The sequence below is a fragment of the Crocuta crocuta genome, unplaced genomic scaffold, assembly GCF_008692635.1.
Source record: "Crocuta crocuta isolate KB4526 unplaced genomic scaffold, BGI_CrCroc_1.0 scaffold50, whole genome shotgun sequence".
NCBI lineage: Eukaryota > Metazoa > Chordata > Mammalia > Carnivora > Hyaenidae > Crocuta > Crocuta crocuta.
In genome coordinates, this window is record NW_027527428.1 from 2017391 (window position 1) to 2042688 (window position 25298).

Genomic DNA, 25298 nt, shown 5'->3' on the forward strand with positions numbered 1-25298 from the left:
CTTTCCATGTTTTAGCTATTGTTGAGAGTGCTTTAGCATGGCCATTTTTAAGTCTTTGCCTATTTATAGACAGTAATACTTGTACTCAGATGCCTCATTATAAGAGCAAATGTGCTTCATTTTCAAGGAGAGTCAGGAAAAAACTGTGAGTACAGGTTTCTAATAACCTTTAGATGTGAAGTCTGAATGAAGTAAAAGTTTCCAGAACTAGTGGAAAAACTGATTCAAGCAGAACCAAAATTAGTAACATGACTCTGAACGACTTGAGAAAAATAATTACACTCTTTATGACTATTTGTTTGAAACATTGCTACTTTTCTTTAAAAATGTTTTAATTGGACAGATTTAAGGAAACTGTCTCTTCAGTTGACTGACTACAACATTTTGATAAAATATACCTTTATGAACAAATTCAATTATTTATCTTTTCTCTTTACCCAAACCCTCTAGAATCAGAAATTCTCAGGGAGTGTTCTTCTCTTTTTCTGTAACCTATTTATTTGCTTCAGTTCAATAAGAATCTGCTCTCTTTATGACAGGACATGATGGAAACACAGCTTATATTATCAAGGCTTGGACTGGAATGCCATATTTGGGGGAGACATGCATAGGCTCACGTGTGACCGAAAAGCTTTGAGGAACTCAGGTTGATTTCATGGAGCCAATAAAGCCCCTTAGAAATACCAGCTTGTTGGGGGAGAAGAAGGGGGGAAATGGTGGGGGAAAGGGAGAGAGGCAAACCATGAGAGACTCTTGAATGCTGACAAAAACTGAGGACTGATGGATGTGGGGAGGAGGAGGGATGGGCATGGAGGAGGGCACTTGTGGGGATGAGCACTGGGTGTTATGTGGAAACTAATTTGACAATAAACTATTTGTAAATAAATAAATAAATAAATAAAATTTAAAAAAAATTAAAAAAAAAGAAATACCAGCTTGTTTACAGAGTTCCCAGCAGCCTTACCAGGTGAGTAAAGAAGTCATTTCCTGGCAGGTGCAGGAAACTCGGGATGTTTGGGGAAACCTTGAAAAGAGGGGAGTTCACCCAAATCTATACACATTGCAGGCAAATGCTGATGGCAAGCAATTGGCTTGGCTCCTGGCCTCAAGAGGTTATTAAACTTCACCTGGAGGAGAACCTGGGTGGCTCAGTTGGTTGAGCCTCCAACTTTGGCTCAGGTCATGATCTCACGGTTAGTGGGTTCAAGCCCCGTGGGAAGCTCTGTGCTGACAGCTAGCTCAGAGCCTGGAGCTGCTTCAGATTCTGTGTCTCCCTCTCTCTCTGACCCTCCCCTGCTGGTGCTGTCTCTCTCATTCTCTCTCAGAAACAAATAAATGATTAAAAAAAAAAAAACCTTCACCTGGAGATTCCCTCTGAAAACTTGTAGCAAAGCAGGTTTAAAGAGTCAACTACAATTCTTGCTGTACTTTTGTAAATAGTCAGGCCAAGTTTTATTGGAAATGACTTATTTTGCAAACAAACTCATGTTGATTTGGTTATCTTGGTCAAAGTGAGGGTGATTATAGAGAGAAAATATGTCTCAACAACACATCATTATACATTTTAGATTTTATTACTATACATTATACACTGGATTAGGTCCTGATTTCTTCTAGTGTCTTCTACTGCCTGGCTACAACTCTCCAAACGGACATTTTGAGCTTTCTCCCACCTTTCTGAGTTGGATCCTTTAGAACAAAAACTGTCCTTTCCCTGAAGTTCTGACAACTAAATGTAAACCATTTATGTAAACTTAGAGAAATCACCACACTAGCTCACACATACACAATCTTTGTGCCTGTCGCCTGGGGGGCCAAGCAGAAAGCACCAGACACACTTGAACTGCAAACCCGGAGGATCTGTCTGCTTGCACAGCCTACCCTCACTCTATCTGAGATGCTCCGAGTCCAACATCTAGAAGTCTGCTCCACCTGCTGCCCTCACAACTCAGAAACTGGCTTAACATTTGATCCCCTCAGAACCATTGTGTTTCCATAGAAAAGCCTCTTGTTTCATACATGATTACTTGGACCACAGGCCTAATGTTGTGAATACATCTGCATCACTGCCTTCTGGAATGAGTTTGTATAAACTGACCTACTGTCTGGACGAATAGACTGGTTCACTGGAAAGAAACACGTACCAGCACAGCTGTTAATGTGTGAAACTTCAGAGAAGCTTAAATTTAAATTTGATCTGAGTATGACCCATCTATCTGGCAGGGCAAACATTTGTGCACCAAACATTTACTGGTTCCTTCCCTTTGAAATCTCAGACCCCTACCCCCTTCTCCTTAATTCAGGATGACATTGGTGCCTCTTTTGCCTGACTGCCGTGTCTGTGTGGACTCCCTGCACGTATGTTATTAAATATGATTTTCTCTTGTTAATCTGTCTCATGTCAATTTGCTTCTTAGTCCAGCCAGAAGGACCTTGAAGGGGACAGGGATTCTTGTTCCCCTTCCCTCCCGGGGCTGGCCCACCTCACCCTCTCTTACTACTCCTCTGGCAAAGCCCTGGGCTGTTCTACCTCCAAGCTCCCCACCCCAGCAAGGTCATCTGAGGGTGGCAGGTGGCAGAGAGAAGATCCCATGGCCTTTGTCTATGGAAGACTAGTGTGGTGGGGGCAGGTGGAGAGGGAGCCCTGGGCCCAGCAACCAGGTGTTGGGACAGATTGACTTTAAGAGTGAAGATGACAAGAAATGCCATTTGGAGCACATGTGAGCTGCTAACAGGGTGGACAGCTCCACAAAGGGCCAATAAAATTGAAGTAGAGAACTTGGCTGAAAGATGGGGTGGACAGGAAGTAGGTGTGCACAGACTGAAGGTGGTGCTGTGGGGGGGCGGGGGAAGGGACCCCCCCCCCAGGAGAAGGTCTTTAGAGTCAGACTCCAGGGGATGCTGAGTTGAGGGGCCGGAGCAAGAGAGGAGACACTTCATCACGTCAGCTATACACTCCCAATGAATGGCACTGCTTTTCAGCTACTTAACGAAATAAGGAAGTAACTAAAGAAAAAATTAAAGGGAAGTAGATGAGAGAAACTAAAAAACAATAATTCAGAAGAGAAGGTAGGTTGCCTCTATGTTCAGTTCATTCCCCGGAGGGCAGCTGGCATTTGCTGAGCACCAGGGAGACAAGCCAGGCAGGCAAGACATGCGGCTGCTCCCGGTTCTGTTCCTTCTCATCGTCCAAGGTGAGTGAGGTGGGGGCTTCAGGACCGCACCTGCAGGGCTGGGGCAAAGCCAGAGATAGGTCTGTCCTAGGGGAAATGGTGGGGCCTTCATTCATACAAATGATCATTTATTTAAAAACATTTGTTTTAAGTCCTTAAGGTACTAAGTTAGGTGTTGGAAAAGGAAATAGAGTAAATAATACAAAAAGTATGCATGTTCTAGGTCAGTTTGTCAACCCTGACAGAGAGAAGGATAGATAGATGATGGATGGATGGATGGTGGATGGATTGATGAATAGAAAAAAGGATACAGAGATGCACGCGTGCACACACACACACACACACACAATCATACATAAATGCATGAATTCCTGAGGAAGTTTTAAGGAGCACATATGCTCAGTCTCCAGCTAAGACCCATTCAGTCAAGGCAGGGTTCAGACATCTGGATAATTTAAAAGCCTGCACAACTGGTCTTAACTTGTAGCTTGAGCCGGGAACCTCTCTTCTGAAGAGCTCTGACTACAGGGAGGAAGACAGGCAGCAAAACCATGGTGTGACAGGCTCTCAGGAGATTTGTTCATCCCAACACATCAGCCTGCCTGGGTCTCTGCTCTGGACGATCCAAAGACCAGATGCCATCCAATGTCCTAGGCACAACACCCGAGACGGGAGCAAAGTGCCCAGAGCTACCAAGTTGTTGCAGAACTGGGGAAACCAGAGAAGAGACACTGTTGGAGCCAAGCCTTGAGGGATGAATTAAGGGTTTGTTCCTTCAAGCAGAGAAGAAAGCACATTCCAGGCAGAGGGAACAGCTTATACAAAGGTATGGAGACATAGAAGAACAAGGTGTGTAGGTAAAAATATAAGAAATCACGTGTCTGAATGAGTGTGTTTGGGGTGTGTGTGTGTGTGTGTGTATGAGTGTGTGTTTAGTTCTGTGTCAATTCAGAGGCTGAGGATTTGTAAGTGTGTAGGTTTTCCATTATCAGGGACATAGATGGGGAGGGGGCCACTCTATCTCACCAGTTCTGGGGTTCAGAAATACACCTGTGTCTGCAGTGTGCACTCTGTGCTGACAGAGAGAGGTTCTGCTTGAGGGTGGGCAGGGGACAGTGGTCAGTAGGATGGTGAGTAAGTGGAGGCCCCTGTAGTGGGCAGTTAGGAGACGCAAGAGGGACTTCATGAGGGAGGTGACAGCAAAAGAAATTCTGCAGGGAATGAAAGGACAGGCAGGATGTGGCGATTAGACAGAGGGCAGAGGCTCCTGGCTGGTCTTCAAGGCAGGGCCAGAAGCCCCAGCAGCGCCCAGGTCAGCCCTGAGCTGAAGGAAGGAGGAGGTGCATGTTGGATTTCTGTTTTCTAGGCCACTTCTCCACTTCCCAGGAGAATACGGTGAGAGGCACTGCAGCTGGTACACTGACCGTATCCTGTGTGTATAAGTCAGGATGGGAATCTTACAGCAAGTGGTGGTGTCGTGGGAAGAACTGGCATTCCTGCAGAATCCTTGTTAAAACCACTGGGTCAGAGCAACTGGTGACAAAGGGCCGAGCGTCTATCCAGGACAATCACAGCCGACATATATTCACCATGACTTTGGAGGATCTCTGGTATGATGACGAAGACACCTACTGGTGTGGGATTGAGCAAACCGGTATTGACATAGGGTTCAAGTTTTCCGTGATTGTCAACCCAGGTAGGTACTACCCCTCCTATGCTCTGGGGCTCTTGGACCCATCCTCAGAGGAGTCAGGACTGTTTTTCTGCCTTCCCTGATGGATGGAGAGGAGTCTCGAAACTTGTCTGAGACCGCACATGTACATGTGCTTGTCTGAGTGAGTGTGTGCATGTGCAAGCATATACGGGAGGCACCAAGAGTCTAGGAAAGACTAAAAGAAAGAACAAGCGCCACATCTCTGCACGCCTCCATCTGGTCTCCCCAGAGGGAGCACAGAAGGGCAGACTTGGCCAGAGCAGGCTTGTCCAGGGAAGCCATCTCCTCTTTTCCCGATCACCTCCACCCTCAGCACATCCCAGCCTGCATGGGGCAATGTCAGGGATGCAGAGAGAAGTTAGGTACTAGAAAGCCATGATCTTGATGGTCTCAGCTACAGGAAAGAGACCCTCTCCATGTACCCTCCTGTTCTCCTCCTCCTTCTGGCAACATCAGCATAAAGGAACAGGTGAGGAACTGTGAACCCATTTTTGGGAGAAGGAAAGGCAGGTTCCACCATGGTGCAGGCACTTCCTCCTCTGGCTGCCTTTATCCTTGGAGGGGACCCTGGGCACCCCTGAGCTGCCCCGGAAGCACTAAGACCTCCTAAGAGAAGAGCCTGGAAAGAGAGTCAAACCGTAGACCCCACCCCACAGCTCCACTTCCCGACCCCTGCATCTTGTCTCCAGCACGCAGACACTAGGTAGGTAATACACTTGCTACTCAGGACCATTTTTAAAGCAAAGAAAAGCTTCTTCAAACTTAATATATGCAAATATGGTATGCAAGTGTGTGTAGTGGGGAAGGATGCTGGTCTTAGAATGTTCTAGAAATTAACTGAACAGGACAAAAAGGTGGTGGATGTGTGCAAGAGTAGAGGAGGAGTTGGTGCCAGAGAATGGGAGTCTGGACCCTTAACCCAGACGGCCTTCCCTGGACAGGCCTGGAGAAGTAAGAAAGCAAGCCTCAGGGAGGCGGGAAGGACCTCAGAGGGAACTGGAGGCTGTGGGCACTCGGTGGCTCCAGGAGACAGGGAACCCTGGGCCTGCCAGCCCGTGGGTCACATCGCTTCAGGCAGGTGGCACGAGGCTGCTTCAGGCCAGGCTGAGACTCAGAAAAGAGCTGGCCTGGCTGATTTAAGTCTTGAGGGATTGGGAACATGGTTCTGACATGCCACGCTGTGTCCAGTAGGACACTGAGATGAAACTGAATGTGAATTGTCTACATAACCAGCACCCTCAAGGTGCTGGTATTTATCTGCAAATAAGTAATTGTATATTTGGGATAAGTAACCAAAAAGATGCAAGAGAAGGCCAATGGGACTGAGCAGTGGCACTAAGACAGAAAGTTCTGCACCCCTGGGGGTGGGTTGGGGAGAAGACCATGGGAGCCATCTGTGATACTCAGAACCTTGCTCTGTTCATGTGTTTAGCACCTGATCCAACAGAATCTCCCAAGCCTGTGGCAAGAACAAAATCAGTCAATCAAGATTCCTCGCTTTCATTTACCCGGGGCATCAACAGCAGCCAGCCCATTGTTCTGATCAACCCCCACAGCAGGTGAGCAGAGCTGGACCCCACAGACCCCACTGCTGTCCTGGGACAGCTCCCCTCAGGGCTTTCTGACAGGGACCCCCATTGTCCCCTTGGATGTTTCCTGTGCAGGGGAGAAACAGCAAGGTCTGCACTGGGCCCCCTCTTTATACCTCTGAGTCCTTAAAGAGCTCCCCCTCCCCACAAGAAACCTAAGCAAAGTTGTTCAACTGGGCTGTAGGAGAGAAGTCTCTGGTCTCCTTCGGACCTGCCTCCTGACCCCCAAGAAGCCAAAACAGGCACAAGTGCTTTCAGCCTCCAGTTGCCAGAAGGGACAAGCTCTGGATTAGCTCCCTGTGGCTGCTGGGGCAAATCGCCACCACCCTGGTGGCTGAAGACAAAACGATGTTATGATCTTAAGGTTTTGGAGGTCAAGGTCTTGGATGAGTCTCACTGGGCTAAACTCAAGGTGCTGGCAGGGCTGGTTCCTCCTGGAGGTTCTAAGAAGTGCTTCCTTACCTTTTCCAGCTTCTGGGGGCCACTGAAACCCTGGCTCATGGTCTCTTCCATATGCCAGCAGGGGTGGCCAAGTCCTTCTCACACACATTACTTTGACACTGGTTCTCCCATGTCCTTCCATTTATAAAGATGCTGGCAATTCCATAGGGTCTACCCAGATATCCCAGGACCACCTCCCCATCTCAGGATCAGCTAGTTGGCAATCTTAAATCCATCTCCATCATTAATCCTCTTATACCAAGGAAACTAACACATTCAAGGTCCTGGGGATTAGGATATCTTTGAGTGGGAAGTCATTCTGCCCACAGAAGGTCAAGCAGGTACCTATTCAATGGATCAAGCCCTCCCCTCCCCTCCTCAGGTGCTCGGGAAATGCTGGGAAAGAGTGGGAAACTGGCATTCCTGCTTTCTCACATTCTCAACATGGTAGAGAGGCTAGGCCATCAACCTGAAGCCCACCTCCTCAACAGGCATCCAATGAACAGTTAATTCCTTCATCAAAGGGCAAACACTCTGCCTCCATTTCACTCCATCCCAGGCCATGGTGATGCTGCATTTCCTGCCAGGAACACCCTCCATGGTCTCCCTTTGAGCTCCAGTCTGTCTTTCTGCCCTTCTCAAAGACCCTATTCCTTGGATCTGCCCCGCTGGACAGTGTGTTCTGTCATGTGAGCAAATGAGTCCAGGCACTTGGCTTATGCATCACAACCAGCTTCTGTCCTACTCGTGGCTGTTTGGAAACTAGTTGTTTTGTTGGGGGTGGGGGTGGCGGGTGGCGGATACAGGAGTTTTAGGGGACTAAAGGTCACAGGAAGAAACCTGCAAGAGGATAGATAGGGCAGCAGCCCCACAGGGAGGGGAATGTGGGGAAAGAGCACCGTGGGTTCAAAAATAGTTTTAGGAAATGCAAGGCAGCATGTCCTCTCCCTCAAGAAAACCCCTTTGTGAAATGGACATGACAAATCTTGCTCAAGGCAGGCAGGAGAGAACAGAGCTGGCCTCTGGGGGCTCCTGACACTGCTTGTGGAGGAGGGGATGAGGCAGAGGGTGAAAGCATCAGACTCTTGGATACTGATGGGGATATATGTGAGCAAGGGCCCAATTGTCCAATAGACCATGTGCCCACTGTCCAGGGTGTATGAGATAGTGCACCTCCTGTGTGCTACCAGGTGGGGAGTCATAGCTGGGAGAAACTCCTCCCAGGAGAAGCTAGAAGGTAAGCAGCCAGATTGAAAGAGAAGTGAAAATTTCCCTCTATTATGTTTGGTAATATTATATCCTAGCTTGAAAGATGGGCAGAAGTTGGGCTCTGTGCTGACAGCTCAGAGCCAAGAGCCTGCTTCAGATTCTGTCTCCATCTCTCTCTGCTCCTCGCCTGCTCTCTCTCTCTCTCTCTTTCTCTCTCTCAAATATAAAAATAAACATGAAAGAGTGAGAGAGAGAGAGAGAGAGAGAGAGAGGAGGAGGAGGAGGAGGAGGAGAAGAAGAAGAAGAAGAAGAAGAAGAAGGAGGGAAGGAAGGAAGGAAGGAAGGAAGGAAGGAAGGAAGGAAGGAAGGAAGGAAGGAAGGAAAATGGACAGAATTTACACAAGATGAGACAGATATAGAATCAAAAAGTCAGGCAAGGGGAAACACTTGGTCCTGGGTGGCCTGCTGGTGAGGTGGAGAGGATGTCAGGGGATGCAGCAAAAAAGGTGTTCCTGCTTGGGTCCTGCTGTTACTGTGCTATGGGGAGTCAGGGAAACTCCAGCAAGAGAATAATGTCAGCCTGAGCAGGGGAACCACAGCCCCTATGTCACAGACACTCCCACACCCTCTGACCTCTGATCAGGGAATGGGCAGTGATTATAGTTCCAAGAGAGATGAGGGTCCCTGTTAGATTGAGGACCCCCCCTCATCCTGATCTCAGGAATAAACTCTGGCTCCCTCACTCCTCTGCACAGGTCGGGGACATTGGCCATCAATGTAGCAGCAGAGAATCTTCCTGTGTGGACCCTCCTGGTACCTCCTCTCTTTGCTACCCTCGAGTGTCTCTGCCAAGGATAAATGACTATTACATCATTCAGGACTCTGGCCAATGATGAGTTTTCCAATTCCAGAACAACCAAAAAGTAGAAAACTTCAATTAAATCAAAAAGTTTCATAATGTGTCCACATGGACAAAGACCCCTGATGGGCCAGCTGTACGGAGGTCTGACAATTCCACCTTCTGCTGCATCAGCACCTCACGGAAAAGAATTGCCTGGGTGTAAAAGATTGAAGGCAGGGTTGGACTATCACCTGACCCACATCCCATCTGTTTGCACTGTCCATTTCCTATTAAATCTGTGGTTTTCCTGTGTTCTTTGGAGATTTTTTTTTTGGTGTTGGGGGGGCACTGTTTCAATGTTTTATATGTGAGAGTATGAGCCAACCATTCTAGAGGCTGTGAAGTGACTCTAAGTCCAACATAGATTTAGATTGTTTCCAGCAACAAGCAGGTGGGACAGTAGAAGGGAGGGGCCTGGATAAGCCTTTTTATCCCCTCAAAGAGGTCATGACAAGGGCTCCCTTTATGTAGATGCAAAATTTCACTGATGGCTAAGAGAGGTAAAGAAAAGTATAGGGATCTATGTCTGGAAATTATTTTCTGTATTTAAAAAAAATGTATCATTGTATATGTATACCACAAATATTACAGTATTCACATGTTAAATGCACAGTATAATCAGCTTTTTTAGGCATGGAATGCCTGAGTTTCTTTCATCTCAAACAAGATCTTAATACAGGTATGGATATATCACTATAAATTTGACAAAACTCATTGAAGTTACTCTTTTCCCCCTCTTTAAGTATAAGTGCTTTGCGGAGAGGGGCTTTGAAACAACTTATCCCTGTATCTACATCAGTGGACTCCAAATACAGGGGACTTACCCAGTGGTCACAAGAAACAGTTCGTTTCTGCTCCTCCATTTGTACCTTGACCCCACTGATCCTTAGGTGCAGGGACTCCAGGGACCATTGGGACTATCCCATCTAGACGTGGCATTCTAAGAAGTTCCAATCTTCCCATCACAGTTGTGATGCTGTCCATCTTCCTTGCAGCTCAGACCCACCATCACCCACTCCTGGGTTTGACCTGACCTTTGGCTTTTCCACTCCCAGCCTCCCAACCCAACTCCTCTCTCGAGTGAGCACTGCAAGCCCAGAATACTGGGTCCTTCATGTTTAACATCTTCTTACTTACTCATCAAAAAATAACAACCAGGCCATTTTCTTTTTTATTTTCAAAAGTATACATAGTTCCTCTCAATAAAGATTTGGGGGGGGGTTGGGTATTTTTCTCTTCCTGGGCTTTGGCTATTCTTTTTTTGTGTGTCCGTATTTTATTTTGAACCATTTTATTAGAACTATAAATCCATGTTTTCCCTAAATTCATATGTCAAAGCTCTAATCAGGGAAAATACCAAGGACTCACCAGTTGAGAAGTCTTTACATGTGTCTAGAATAATGGTGGAGGAGATTTGGGGGGGGTCCTTTCCTACATTTCAATAGATCAGAGAGTGCTAAGATGAAAAGCTTAGACTAGCATGGTGTCTGTGCCATATTTGTTATGCTGGATCTTTGTATGGTGATCTCATTTGGAATAGACTCCAACGTAGAGTGGGTACACCAAGACAGAAGTAACCTTGTACATCCAGAGGTTTGAGGGTAGAAACTACACCAGACTTGGGATCCAAAGACTTCATTTCCAGTTCAGGTACAGGTGTCATTGGCTCTGTGGCACTGGGCAAATGTCTTCCATTTGGCCTGAGTTTCCTCATGTGTAAAGTAAAGTGACTAATGTCCCCCATACTGTCTATAGCCCAGTTTTTCTAGAATCAGAGGAGATGTGACTGTACCTGCCTTACATGCAGTGGCTGTCAGTGAAAGTATAATGTTACTTATAAAGACAATGATCAATGGCAGGGAGCATTGGCTACTCATGGAATTGCTCAGTAAGACCTGCTTTATCATCAGAGTGGGAGGTGACTCCTGGGGAACCGACTAGGACCCTGTCCCTGGTCTGGGTAAGGAGAAGGACATCAGTCTGTGTCTTCTAGGCTCCCTGCTTCTGAAGGGTTGAAAGAAAGTGTAGGCACCATGGAGGCAGGAGGGATCCCTGAACATGCCATCTCCATCTGAGGGGAAAATGGAAGATGAACACCAATTTCTGGTGCCACAAACAGTACCTCCTTGCCTGTAAAAGACTTGTGGAAGCCACCACATCGGTGAGAAAGCAGAGGAGAGGCCCTGTGTCCATCATAGACCATCTGGAGACCTTCATTTTCACAGTGACCATGGGGAAACCTCTGTGCAGATGATGCACAGCTTACTGGTGCAGGACTGAGATGGACTGGGTGATGGAAGGTCTAGATGGGCTCAGTCCTGATCCTGTGGCCCAGGTGGTGGTGTCTGTCTCTTCAAGAGAGACCCTCTCATTCAAGCTCTGGGGATGAGGTCTCAGAACCCAGAGTTTTCTACCCAGAAGCCCTCAGAGAAAAACAAGTCCGGCTCTGCATCCTGGTGACTGGAGAGTCTGTGGGAGTGTATTTATTTGTCTATATGCGCCCCTTTGTTGAAGTGAGTCTCAGATAACACAGAGAGCTGGGGCCAGAGGAGTCCTGGCCAAGAATTGGTAGTAAGGCAGATGAGTCTTGGGATCTGTGACATTCAATTTCCACCAACTCATGGCCCCCAAAGGGCTGCTATGGCTTGCCAGCACCACTGTTCTCTCTGGTGGGCATGACTGGATAGGAAGGGAAATGCTGGCTGATTTTGTCAGAATAGTGTTCTTTGCATCTATGATATTTATACTCTCTCCTGTAATATTTCCCACCATTGCTTGGGTTTTTTGTCTATTTTAAAATATATTCATTGCTAACCATAGCTTCTCTTTTTTCACTATTTAACTGAGCTTTTGTTGGCAATATTTCATCATGATGTAGATTTTCTCTTTTTAAAGGACTCAGGGCACTGTATTTCATGCATGAGATTGTTGTCAGAATATTCCCAGAATATTCTGCTATTTGCTCAGAACATATAGATTCTCCTTCACTGTCTGTTGGGATGCAGTGTTATTATGAGACTAGCCTATTTCTGTCACACACAATGTGATCATTCTGATATGACCTTCTGATTTGGTCATCGTTCCTGATACCAGCCTATATGATTCTGTCTTTATCCACAAGGTTCAGTAACTTCATACTATTGTAGGTGTGGATCATCTGTATCAGTTCTTTTCCTGGGTCACTGGTAGGCTTTAAATGACAGCCTGAAAGATCCCTTTGTTCCCAGATAATTTTTAATTCAATTCAATTATGCTTACTTTGGCTTCTCTTTTCTCCTCCAAGGGAATAGCCAGGGTACCTTTGTGGCACCACCTCTCTGTCTCCTGCACCTACATCTGCCTCTCCACACATTTATACTAGTTCACTTAAAAATCACTTTATGAAATTTCCACAGGGCACCATGTCTGTGTGTTTTCCAGGCACATTTATTATTAGGTTTTGTGGCTCTTTCCCCTAATTCTTTCTTTTGGCCAATGTTGGCTCTTTTTCTTCCACTCCTTCTCTTTTCCAAGGTCAGCCTGCTTGCTTTCCATCACCCTATCTTGTGCTTCACTCTCTTTACATTTCTAGAATCCTCCTGTTGTCTCTCATTTCCTTGAGACTGAATAGAACTATTTATATAAGCTGACTTGCTTATGTTTCCTTGGGCATTGCCTTTCATGAAGTATGTTCTTTTTTTAATTTGTTCTTGTGTAGTTTTCTTTTCTTTTCACCCATAAGCTTTTGAAGATGCTATTTCCTTTATAAATAAAAGTTGATATTTGCCAAATTCTAGTGTGGGGAGGGAGGTGTCTGGGAGGGCCTGCAAGCTGGAGCAGGGGGCAGCCTGGAACCTCCCCCTCATGCTGAGAGCAGGTGTCTGTTGGTTCTCAGATCACGCAGCATCACCTGCCTGGTGGTTGTCTGCTTGGCAGACTTTTGGTACTCCTTCTCCCTTGTCTCATTCACCCCATCTGCTACAGCATTCTCCACTGTCTGGGGGTCCAGGTCACGTGCATCAATATGCCAAGCCTGCCAATCAGAGTGTAAAGATAAATAATTGACCTCATCCCAGGATGGGGATATGGGGTGGGTGTTTATTAACATATTCAGAGAAGGATAGAAATGTTATAACCTCTTTGGTAATATGCACCAAATTGAAAACTGCACAGACCAGTAACACAGCTACTTTTTCTTCCGGGAATATACTTACACATATATCCATAAATGTGTATCAATCCCCATATGCAAGGAGAATCATTACACAATTGCATGTAGTTGCAAAAAAATCAAAATAGATTGTTTCCTTTGCCGTGAAGAAACTTTTAATCTTGATGAGGTCCCAATAGTTTATTTTTGCTCTTGATTCTTTTGCNAATTTAAACAAATCATGATATAACAGATACCATGAAATGCTATGAAGCCATTAAAAACAAAAATCTGTAGATATTGTTATGGAATGATTTTTAAATTACATTAAGTGAAAATAGGCAGACTATAGAACAATATATGGTATTTTTCTTTGAGGGAGGGAAAGAATATATACACATGTATGCTTTAATACATAGAATTTCTCCTAAGGACACACACACACACACACACACACACACACCTACACACTGGTTACAGTCCTACCTTTGGGTGAGGGAGTAGGGTAGAAGACAGAACATATTTTTCTACTTTACATTTTTGTGTACTTTTAAAAATTTCTTTTTCTAAAAATCCACAAATAAATATAAAAGTTGGCATATCTTCCCAGTTTTCTACTAGCTCCCTCCTCCTGAGGACATGCCAGTGGTGCATGACGAAAAAGTACTTCCCTGGGTCAATGGTCACTCCACAGTCATCTCCAATGCTCCTAATCCCACACCAGGCTGTGTCTGCAGCCACTTGCCTGAGTTCCTCCGGGTGTATTTAGAAGCCAGAGTTGGTTTGTTGAATTAACAATATTCAGGTCACCAACTGCTGGTTGAGGAGGCACAACCACAAGGGTGGGTAGTTAGGTAGCTCTCAGTAGTTAAGTTCCCATTGTGTGGACATGAAACACCCAGGGTCTTTTTAAATGAAGGCAGAATTTCAATACACTCACACAATGGAGCAGATTCTCAAAATTTATTGTTTATAGATTCAAGGGAAAGGCATTCAGTGAGCCTGGGGAAGAGCAGTCCCCATCCTGGACCAGGAGTGAGCGTGAGACTGAGAGCAGGGTGACGGCCCCTATGATTTACAAGGGGGTCAGGGAAGAGGTCACTGATTTTTCACAGAATCAACTCCAAGCGGTTAATTTAAAACGTGCCCCCAGGAAAAGCAAAGTAAGAACTTATGGAAGAATTCTAAGCTTGGGTCCTTATCTAAATTTCTAGATTTCGGGTGTAAGCAGGGTTGCCATCCTGTTAAACGCCTGGGAGCAACTCAGAAAAACAATAGCTCATTTTTCTCAAAAGTTGTTTTACTCCCCCCATATGGTCATGGAGAACGTGTGCTTTTTTTGATTGATGGACACATGGTTCTTCTTCAGCTCTAATCCAGAGGTTTGAACAAGGATGTTGCAGCTATTCAAATCAGCATCTTGACACCAGGACTTCACGTAGGTCTCCCACCCTGGGCCATAGTGACACTGCATGGTCACTTTCAGATGAAAGGAAAAGGAAGGAAATATGGAGAAAAGAAAAAAATTAATGAAGTTGAAAGGAAATAGAAAATAGAGAAGTCAAAAAGACAACAGTTATTTAAAAAAAAAAAAAGAACCCTAGCAATATATTAGTGATGAAAGGAGAGGCCTGAATAATCGATACCAGGAATGAAAAAAGGTATATCACACAATATCCTGTGATATTATAAGAAGGTAAGATAATAAGGGAAGAGGATAATAATGGGACATCTAATCAAGTTTATGCCAATAAATTTGAAACTTCGGGTGGAATAAAAAATCTCGACAAAAATAATGTATTATTCTAAAACAGGCACAAAGAGAAACAGGAATCCAGAATCATCTTACAATTATTTAAATGAATCATACCCATTATTAAAAACCTCCTGGATGGCTGGCTGGCTCAGCCTGTAGAATGTGCTACTCTTGATCTCAGCATGGGGAATTCAAGCCCCTCTTTTGGTGTAGAGCTTACTTTAAAAAAATAATAAAACACTTCTCCGAAAGGAAACTTCAGACACTTAGAGCTTCAATGGACATATCTGCTAAACATTCAAGGAAGAAATAATGTCCATCTTACACAAAAAATTCCAGAACATAGGAAAGAAGATGCAATCCCAAATCCATTTAATTAGATTAGCCTAATCGTGATACCAGAACCTGACAAAGGTAGTACAGTAAGAAATATTATAGGCAAAAAACACTCATGAAAAAAATGCAAAAGTCTGCAAGCAAAAATCAGGAAGCTGAAACCAGGGTTATAGAAGCAAGATAAGCATCACCAAGTAGGGCTTATTCCAAGAATGCAAAATTGTTTGAACATGAGAAAATCAATAAATATAATATGCCACATTAACAGGCTAAAGGAGAAAAATCATATGATCATCTCATAGATACGGACAAAAGTATTTGATAGGTTTAAACAGTGCTTTGACTGTCGAAGCCATTCTGGACCTCAGAATCCTCACAGTACCACAATTATGTTGGGCCCTTTCCCTCTGACACTGGATATGAAATAGGGGGTGGGAACAGCCACTATGAAGTCCCGGCCCCCACCTCCAGAAAAAGCAGAGACACAAGGCACCAGAAGTCAGGAAAGCATTGGCAGGAATTGGGGTCTCTGGGTCCCATGAGAGAATGTCCCTTTGGCCCATGGGCTGAAACTGAGACCATCACCTGGATCTCTGTGGGCAATAGACCAGGCACTGACTGAGCTGTGCAGAGAAACATGTGCCCAGAAAAGCTTGATTCCATCCTGGAGGAGGTGCTGGGAGCCATGAGAGCCTCTAAGAGAAGCCCTGTCCATTCCCCAACCTTTAGGGGTCAGTCAGGTTCTAGGAGAACTCAGGACTCCACCACCCTGTGTGACAGTTCACACTGAGTGACACTGAAGTCACTGGAGAGGAACCTCAGGGCCCAGGACAGAGCAGGCCCTGAAGACACACCGCCACACTTCTACATACTCTTACCTGGGTCAATGGTCACTTTGACTTCAACCCCAAGGTCAGTTCCAGATTTCTCAATCCCACACCAATAGGTGTCTGCATCGTTCCACCTGAGCTCCTCCATGGTCACAGTGAATGTGTGCAGTTTCTGATTGTCCTTGATGGACACTTGGTTACTCTTTGCTTTCTCTTCTGATCCATTGGTTATAACAAGGATACGACAGTTACTCCACTCGGCTCCTCGACACCACCACTTCTTGTAGGTCTCCCACCCAGAATCATAGCGACATTGCACGATCAGTGAGCCCCGCAGAGGGCCACTCACTGCATTTGACACCGCCCTGAGGGGATATGAGCCTGAAAAACACAAATACATGTGCCTGTCACCACCATACTCCATTGCCTGATGAAAAACCACAGCCTCCTGTAACATAAATAATTCCAATAAACATTGAATAACAGTCAAAGAAGGAATAGAACATCCACAAGACAGACCTATATTCTTCAAAACTCCAGTGGGGTCAAATCCACCACAGAAATCACCTAATATCTAGCAAATACCTCCATTGACAAACTCCAGCCCACAAAAGGAAGGTGATTGGAGGAGATGTGATTCCAGGATTCTGCTTAGTGACTTGGAAGAGGAGTTAGAAGGGGTGGTAGTGGGGCACCTGGGTGGCTCAGTCGGTTACATATCTGACTTTGGCTCAGGGTTTGTGAGTTCAAGCCCTGTGTCAGGCTCTGAGCTGGAACCTGCTTCAGACTATGTGTCTCCCTCTTTCTCTGACCCTCCCCCACTCACATTCTGTCTCTCTCACTCTCTCTCAAAAATGAATAAACTTTTAAAAACTTTTTTTAATTTTAAAAGAAGGGGTGGTGGAGATGTCAAACTGACTACAGATGAGCTAGCCCTGTTTGCCCTTTGATCACTTCTGCCTCTATGTTGTGGAGGACTGAATGTTTGTGTTGCCCCAGAATTCATATGTTGGAGACCTAAACTCCCATGTGATGGTGTTTGGAGACAGGGCCTTTGGCAAGACATTAGGATTGGAAGAGATCGTGATGGAGACCTCAGGATGGGATTAGTGCTCTTATAAGAAAAGACATCAGAGAGTTTCTCTCTTCCTTATTCTGTGTCTCCGTCTCTGTCTCTGTCTCACTCCTTCTCTCCCTCTTTGCTTATCCACAAAGAGGAGGTCACCATGAGAAGATGGCTGACTGAAAACCGTAGAGAGCTTTCATCACAAACTGAATCAGCCTGCCCCTTGATCTTTGACTCACCAGGCTTCAGAATGTGAGAAAATAGGGGCGCCTGGGTGGCTTAGTCGGTTAAGCGTCCGACTTTCGCTTAGGTCATGATCTCGCGGTTCGTGGGTTCAGGCCCCGCATCGGGCTCTGTGCTGACTGCCGGCTCAGAGCCTGGAGCCTGTTTCAGATTCTGTGCCTCCCTCTCTCTCTGACCCTCCCCTGCTCACGCTGTTTCTCTCTCCTAGAAATAAATAAAACATAAAAAAAAATAAAAATAAAAAAAAAAAAGAATGTGAGAAAATAAATTTCTATAGTTTAAGTCACTCAGTCTGTGGTATGTTGCAATTATAACTAATACACATTTGTAACACTTTTATCCCCACATGAACTTCCACATTAAGAACATAATTATATGCAAGTTTCCCCAAAATTGTCTGCCAGGAATTGTCCCTTTCAGAGTTTTTCTCTCCTATACACATGATGACAAAGTCAATGGATGAATAAATTAGGTCATTTTCTTTCCTGTGATAACCTCCTTTCCAGAAGAGACACTATCTGCATCCAGCCCCAAAAACCTGTGGTTCTGTTGAATGACAGGGAGCAGAGCTGGGGCAGCCAAATGGTCCTATACTAGCTCCTATCCTCTGTGAGCATCAAGCATGAGCTGCCTCCAAGGATATAAAATACAGCCCCAAAATACCCTTCTAACCTCTGGCTTTCCCTCCTTGGTGACACCACTCAAAGTGTTTTAGTTGTCACCCTAAACACTCTGGACAACAGGGACAACGGTCTGGTCTTTGGCTCATGGAGAGCAGAGACTCAGGCAGTCTGGTATGGTGGGGCAGGGGTAGCAACTCTCCAAAGAATCTGTCACACCCAGGTTTCATGGCCTGTCTTCCTATCTGCACTCTGAGCAATTCAGAAGAGAGTTTACCAGCTCGAGGGACAAGTCAAGACCAGTTGTGCAGACTTTTAAGTGATCCAGATGTCTGAACCCCACCTTGATTGAGTGGGTCTCAGCTGGAGGTTGAGCTCCTTAAAACTTCTTCAGGAATTCATGCATTTAACTATTATCTATCCATCCATCTGCCCATCCATCCACCCATTCGTCCATCAAACCAACCATCATCTGTCTATCAATCTATCTGCTGGGGAAGACACAGTGCCCTAGAAGACAGACACCATTTATGTTATTTCTTTTTTATTTTCTTTTCCCAACATCTAACTAAGCACCTTTCAGGTGACAAAAACTTTTTAAAACTTTTTTGTAATTTTTTAAAGTTTATTAATTTATTTTGAGAGAGAGAGAGAGAGCTAGTTCACAAGCAGGGGTGGGGCAGAGAGTGGAGAGAGAGAATCCCAAGCAGACTGAGCACATTAAGTGCAGAGCCCAATGCAGGGCTCAAACTCACAAACCAAGAGATCATGACATGGGCTGAAACCAAGTCTGGTGCTTAACCAGCTGAGCTACCCAGGTGCCCTTAAAAAGCTTTTTTTGTTTACTTGTTTTTTCCTAAAAAATTTTTAAAGAGTAAGTATCTGGATGAATGAAAGGTCCTACGATGTCCCTGTGGGACAGACCCTGTCTGTGTTCTGCCCCAATCCTACAGGTTCTCAGTTTTTTTTTTTTTAGTATTTTATTTATTTTTGAGAGAGAGATAGAGACAGAATGAGCAGGGGAGGATCAGAGAGAGGGAGGCACAGAATCCGAAACAGGCTCCAGGCTCTGAGCTGTCAGCACAGAGCCTGACGCAGGGCTCGAACCCACGAACCGTGAGACCATGACCTGAGCCGAAGTCGGACGCTCAACTGACTGAGCCACCCAGGCGCCCCAGGTTCTCCGTTCTGAAGGGTCCACACCACTCACCTTGGACGACGGGAAGGAACAGAACTAGAAACAGCCACATGTCCTGCCTGCCTGGGTTGTCTCCCTGGTGCTCAGCGAATGCCAACTGCCCTCCAGGGACTGAAATGAGCTCAGAAGCAAAGCGCCTGCTATTTCCCTAAATCTTTTTTTTTTTTTTTTTGTTTCTCTCATCTACTTCCATTATATTTTTCCTTCAGTTACTTCCTAATTTCATTAACTAGAAGAAAATCAGTGCCTTCTTTGGGAGCATATGTCTGACGTCATCGTGTGTCTTTGGTGATTTGGAGAAGCAAAGCAACCCACTGGTCAGGGTGCTTTTGCAATTGTGCATGAGGACCTGGGGAGCCGGCTGCCAGCAAACCAAGTGACACAGTGCAGCAGGGAGGGGACACCAGAACCTCAGAGTTGGGTCCAAGGGATGGATGGGCATACATCAGGTTTGCATGCGAGGAAGAATCAGTGCTCAGGGCTCACACCCAGCCTCACTGGACATTCAACCCCATACTGAACCTCCTTTCATGCAGCCCACCTCAACGCATCCCAGACCATCCCTCCTTCCCTGGGCGCTGGTCCAGCCCAGATCCTGACCCACTGCCCCTCCCTCTCGGGGTCTCCCCAAGGTCCTGAGTCCTTCTGAGGCAGAAGTGCCATGGGGGATTATAAGGAGAAGTTTCCTTTTCCCGGCAGCCTCATTGTGTCCTAGATGTTTTCTCTGTCAACTCATTGGCAGAATTCCCAACTGTGGGCTGTTGGCCACTTCCCAGCCCCAAACTGCTTATGCTAATGACTCCTACATTATGTTCCCACAGGTGTCCCTCTTCCCTCAGGTGTCCCCTCCCTTTGACTGTCCCCTGCTCCATTTCCCTCTCCTCTCTGAATCAATTCTTTTGTCTCCTTTTTTTCTTTTATGTTTTCCACATTTTTATTCTACCTCTTGGGAAGGTCTTATTTTCTTTAGTGCTTTTAACTTCTCTTCTAATCTTTGGATGAAATTTTTAGTTTGGGAATTATATTTTTATGTCAAAAGCTACTTTTTTTGTTTCTGCTTGCTGATATTTTCGAAAGTCTCCTCATTGCGGTCATGTTTTGGTTTGGTTTGGTCTGGTCTGCTTTGATCCTTCTCTTTCATGTAATGCATCTGCCTCAGATGTCTGATTGTTGTTGGTATCTGATTGTAATTGAGATTGAGCCAAAACATAGCTGACTGGGGCTCTGAGTATGTGGGTGCAAAACACCATGTGAATTAGGTGTGTCGTATTGTGCCTCATTCTTTAACCTTCCGTCCATTCTTGACCTACAGGCTATGCTTTCTCACATGCAGGCAGAGGCATCTTCTAAATTCCAGAGTAAAGATGTTTGAAGGTGGCCTTCTGCATCATCTCTAGCTGCCTTAGTTTCCCCCAAATGTTTTGTGAAGATAAAGAGCCTCTTGAGGAATGGAAATTTTTATTTCTCGATTTAGGTGCTGGTTGCACGAGTGTGTTTTATTTCTTTAAATACATGGAGCTAGCAATAGCACTGCTAGGAATTTACCCAAGGGATACAGAAATGCTGAGGCATAGGAGCACATGTACCCCAATGTTCATAGCAGCACTCTCCACAATAGCTAAAACATGGAAAGAGCCTAAGTGTCCATCAACAGATGAATGGATCAAGAAGATGTGGTTTATCTATACCATGGAATACTACATGGCAGTGAGAAACAATGAAATCTGGCCATGTGTAGCAACATGGATGGACCTTGAGGGTGTTATGCTGAGCGAAATAAGTCAGGCAGAGAAGGACAAATATCATATGTTTGCACGTATAGGAGGATTAGGAGGAACTTGACGGAGGAACAAGGGGGAGAAGAAGGGCAGAAATGGTGGGGGAAAGGGAGAGAGGCAAACCATGAGAGACTCTTGAATGCTGACAAAAACTGAGGACTGATGGATGTGGGGGGGAGGGGGAGATGGGCATGGAGGAGGACACTTGTGGGGATGAGCACTGAGTGTTATGTGGAAACTAATTTGACAATAAACTATTTGTAAAAAAAAAAATTAAAAAAATAAATAAATAAATACATGGAGCTGTGCATGCCTGACGTGTGCACTCTCTGTGTGTATATTATACTCAATAAAAAGGTTTTAAATTTTACTGTGAACCCTTTGGAAACCATTACACATGTGTTTACTTAATCCTTTCAATAGCTGCCTTAATGTTCTATTGTGTGCTGTGGCATAATTAACTCTTCCTGTATCATTAGCTGTTGACTGGTTTCCAAGGTTTTGCCCTTGCAAATCTATGCTACAGGGTCCATTTCGGGTCAGATGAAGTTAACACACTCCACAGACTTCTCCTCATGACTACAACTAGGAGCCCAAACAGAATACGTGGAGTGATGATCTGAGCATCCTGCAAAAGGAACCTTAGCAAGTGACTGGAAAAGGAAACCAGACCAAGTATAGGACGAATCCAACTGTAAGTTTCCTGGTAATGCTTCCTTCTATATCCTTCTGTATTCTTCTGTCTGAATATGAACCCTATACCCCATATCCTGAAAGTTCAGGCTCAGCAGGGATCTTAGGAGCTCTGGAGGAGGAAAACAACGAAGCACTAATGGAAAATGGGGTTCAGATTCCCAGAGTTTTCTCAATGTTTGTGTTTTCTTTCCCTTCCACCAGGTCTCCAGCAAGCAAGCTTCAAGACAGAAGCTGCAATTCCACCTGCAGCTGCTGGGGTCAACCGCTGGAACTCTGAAGGAGGAAGGTCCTTGTTAAGAGCTTGGGTCCCAAGACCTTGGGAAGGGGCGAGGAATACCAGTGCATCTTCTCTCTCTTTCTTCTTCTGCTGCTTGGCCCTGGATGCGAACCCAATCACAGGAAGTACACAGCAGACTGGGAAGAGGAAAGCCTCAGTTCTCCAAGCTTCTTAACCAAAGGACCAGGAAGAAAAGAGATAGAGGTTCTGAAAGCTGGGAGGGAATTGGGGGCGGGGGGGAGGTGGAGAAGAGAAAGCAGCTGAAGAAAGGGACCCTTGATCTCCCAGGATCGCACCCCAGTGTGCACTCCTGTTCAGACCCTGGAGAGAATACCCCAACTGTGAGAACTTGGTGAAGACCTTCACCAGTCACAAACTGGCAACTGGATGGCACCCACAGGGGTACATCCGAGGAGCACCTGCAAGAAAGATGGACCAGTGCATGTGGGAACCACAGTCCACAGAAGCCACATCAGCACTTGAAGTCCTACCTCACCAGCTGGACTGCCTTCAAAGAAACCAAAGTCAGAGTTAAAAACCTCTCCAGCGAGGTGATAGCATTGCTTTGCATGCTTGTGGTTGTGGTTCCGTGAAATGATCCATGTGTTAAACACATAGAACTGAACACCACCACAAAGTTGTACTGTATGTAAGATTTTAGAAGTAGTAAAAACAACAAGAAAAATGTGTGAAACTGTGCACTTTAAGCGTATTGGGTTATTTTCTCTCAATTACACCTCAATCAAACTAAAGAAAGAAAAGGAGGGAAGGAAAAGTTTGAGGGGAGGCCAATATTCCTTCCCATCATCCCTTCATAGTTTCATGACTGTAGACAGAAGCCCCAGGGTTCATTGGGGCCCCAATCCCAGGAGAGGGTTCAGCTCTCACACGCAACACAGAGATATAAGGGCTGTGGGTAGGCCACCCCAAGATGGGCCATCTGACAGAAAGATTATCCTGAATTAAAGCCAGTCAAGACCCTGTGGGCTCCAGAAAAACTTTTCCCACTCCTTTATTACATACAAGAATCTCAATTGGAGGGTCTTTACAGAACAAGGGTTGTTACAAGGGATAAATGTTATCTGAGTAACCCAACTCCATTGCAGAGCAAACATTTGTTTACAAACATTTACTGGTTTTCATCTTCCTGTGAATTACTTTTTTTCCCTTTGAGTTCCCAGACCCCTACCCCCTTTTCCTTAATTCAAATTGACATTTATACCCTTTATGCCTGACTGCCATGTCAGTGTGGTTTCTCCACAAATATACTATTAAATTTTAATTTCTCCTGTTCATCTATCTCATATGATTTGATTCTTACTCCAGCTAGAAGGACCTCGAAGGATCCAGGAACTATTGCTCCTCAAGAAGGGGATGGGACATTCTTGCTCCCCAACAGCTGGTGTAGACAGCAGGACAGCTGGACACCACTCACTCGGACTCTGCCACAGCTGAGACTTTCCTGGGACACATGACAGATAGCCAGCAGAAGCTAAGAAATCTTACCATGTCAGCTATGGAATTGCTATTTGCCAAGGCCAAGAAAATAGCATGATGAATGTCCCTATCTCTCTCAATTTCAATGAGCAGGAGACAATATTTGTGAAACTTGTTCCTTGGGCTTAGTGGCTTTTTGGTTCAACCAATTCAATTCGGTTGAGTACCCTTTTATTACTGATCCATTTCATCCCAGAAATGGTGGTTGTTTTCCTTTGTCCATATCATTACTGATGTGTGTCGTCTGTTGCTAAGGGACATCTTGGAAGATAAAGCTACAAAATTGGTGGACACAAATCAAGCATTTAAAAGCTGTTCGAGCTCTTGCCACCCGAAGAGGATTCCCATGACAGGATGAGCTGGTCATGGAATAGATAGACTGACACTAGGTCACCCACCAGCATCAGAAACTTCCATGCAAGCGGGTACACTGTAAACAATGCACAGTCCCCAACCCCATGACACGTTCTTCCTAGGTTATTGTGGCTCCCAGAGAACCAAGGCTTCGATAAGCTGGGAGATTTATTCTTTTGTTTAGTTTTGTTTCCCAGGAGTTTTGCTTTATGACCAGTGAGAGTATTTTTTTTTTTTTTTTTATCTCCACCATCCAGAAGGGGCACTTCCTGGGGCACATTTTGGTGGTGAAATAGACTGGGGACCCAAGTCTCTTTCACTCTGTCAGGTTGTGCCAGCTCTCATGGGTGTTTGTCCTGAGAGGTTCCAGACATTGGAAACCTTTGTGTCTCAACCCTCATTTCTTGTTGGTGCTGGAAATCTCATTTCAGAAGTACCCTATGTGATGTCACTTATTAGTGGGTCTAACGCTGAAGGTGTGTCAAATTTTTGTGGGAGACTGGAGACATCAACTACACTACACCATCTTTACTACCTCTGCACTGAAGTCCTTTGTTTTCTTAGTTCAATGTCAGGGGTAAATTTTTAGATCATGGAATCTGCATCACCTCTGCCCTCTCTGGTCACCTCTTATGACCTGAGTTAAGCCATGAAAAGGCTACTGCTTTGAGTTGCTATTAGCAGATGATAGCCATCAATGGCCAGAGGATGTACCTTTTAAGTTGGGTATATTTTTAAATATATACTTCATACAGAGCTCTCAATTATCTTATTAGTATCATGGTTAGCCTTTGTGACTCCTTTGACAAAATTGAAGAAGTTAGGGACGCCTGGGTGCCTTAGTCGGTTAAGCGTCTGACTTTCGCTTAGGTCGTGATCTCGCAGTTCGTGGGTTCGAGGCCCGCTTCGGGCTCTGTGCTGACTGCCAGCTCAGAGCCTGGAGCCTGCTTCAGATTCTGTGTCTCCCTCTCTCTCTGACCCTCCCCTGCTCACGCTGTCTCTCTCTCTCTCTCTCCTAGAAATAATAAAAAAAAAAAATTAAAAAAAATTGAAGAAGTTCAACTTTAGACAAAAATAAATGTCCACATCCATTGAAAATCCCCCTTTGTTTCTTCCTTTGTTTGAATTTCATTGGTTTTTTTTCACTGCTATTATAGTTGTATTTTTAGTTCTATCCATTACTGAGTGCTCATCACAATAAGTGGACTCTAAATCATCTTCCCCTACTTCTTTTTTTTTTTTTAATTTTTTTTTTTATGTTTTATTTATTTCTAGGAGAGAGAGAGACAACGTGAGCAGGGGAGGGTCAGAGAGAGAGGGAGTCACAGACCGAAAGAGCATCTTCCCCTATTTCACCAAACCCAACTATGTCTGCTCTGGGAAACATCCATTTGTTCTCTGTAGTTAACAGTCTGTTTTCTGGTTTGCTTCTTTTTTTTTTTTTTTTTTTTTTTTTTTTTTTCTTTGTTTTTTTTTTTTTTTTTTTACTTT

The 25298-nt window shown here is 45.0% G+C and overlaps 2 protein-coding genes across 2 annotated transcripts in view; one reads left to right on the forward strand and one right to left on the reverse strand.

Moving 5' to 3' along the window:
- Window positions 1-2924: 2924 nt before the first annotated feature.
- Window positions 2925-9242, forward strand: LOC144225520 (CMRF35-like molecule 5). Its single transcript, XM_077756749.1, has 4 exons — window positions 2925-3194; window positions 4540-4869; window positions 6320-6446; window positions 8882-9242. The coding sequence occupies exons 1-4, from the start codon at window positions 3083-3085 to the stop codon at window positions 8982-8984; spliced, it is 672 nt and encodes a 223-aa protein (XP_077612875.1). The 5' UTR covers window positions 2925-3082; the 3' UTR covers window positions 8985-9242.
- Window positions 9243-14105: 4863 nt separating this feature from the next.
- The window catches only part of CD300E (CD300e molecule), a 34404-nt gene continuing 23211 nt past the window's right edge, over window positions 14106-25298 (reverse strand). Inside the window, exons 3-4 of the mRNA XM_077754097.1 lie at window positions 16127-16459; window positions 14106-14635 (exon numbers count right to left, since the gene is read on the reverse strand). Coding sequence (XP_077610223.1) covers window positions 14457-14635; window positions 16127-16459 — 512 coding nt within the window. The 3' untranslated portion in view covers window positions 14106-14456. The remainder of the gene's footprint in view (window positions 14636-16126; window positions 16460-25298) is intronic.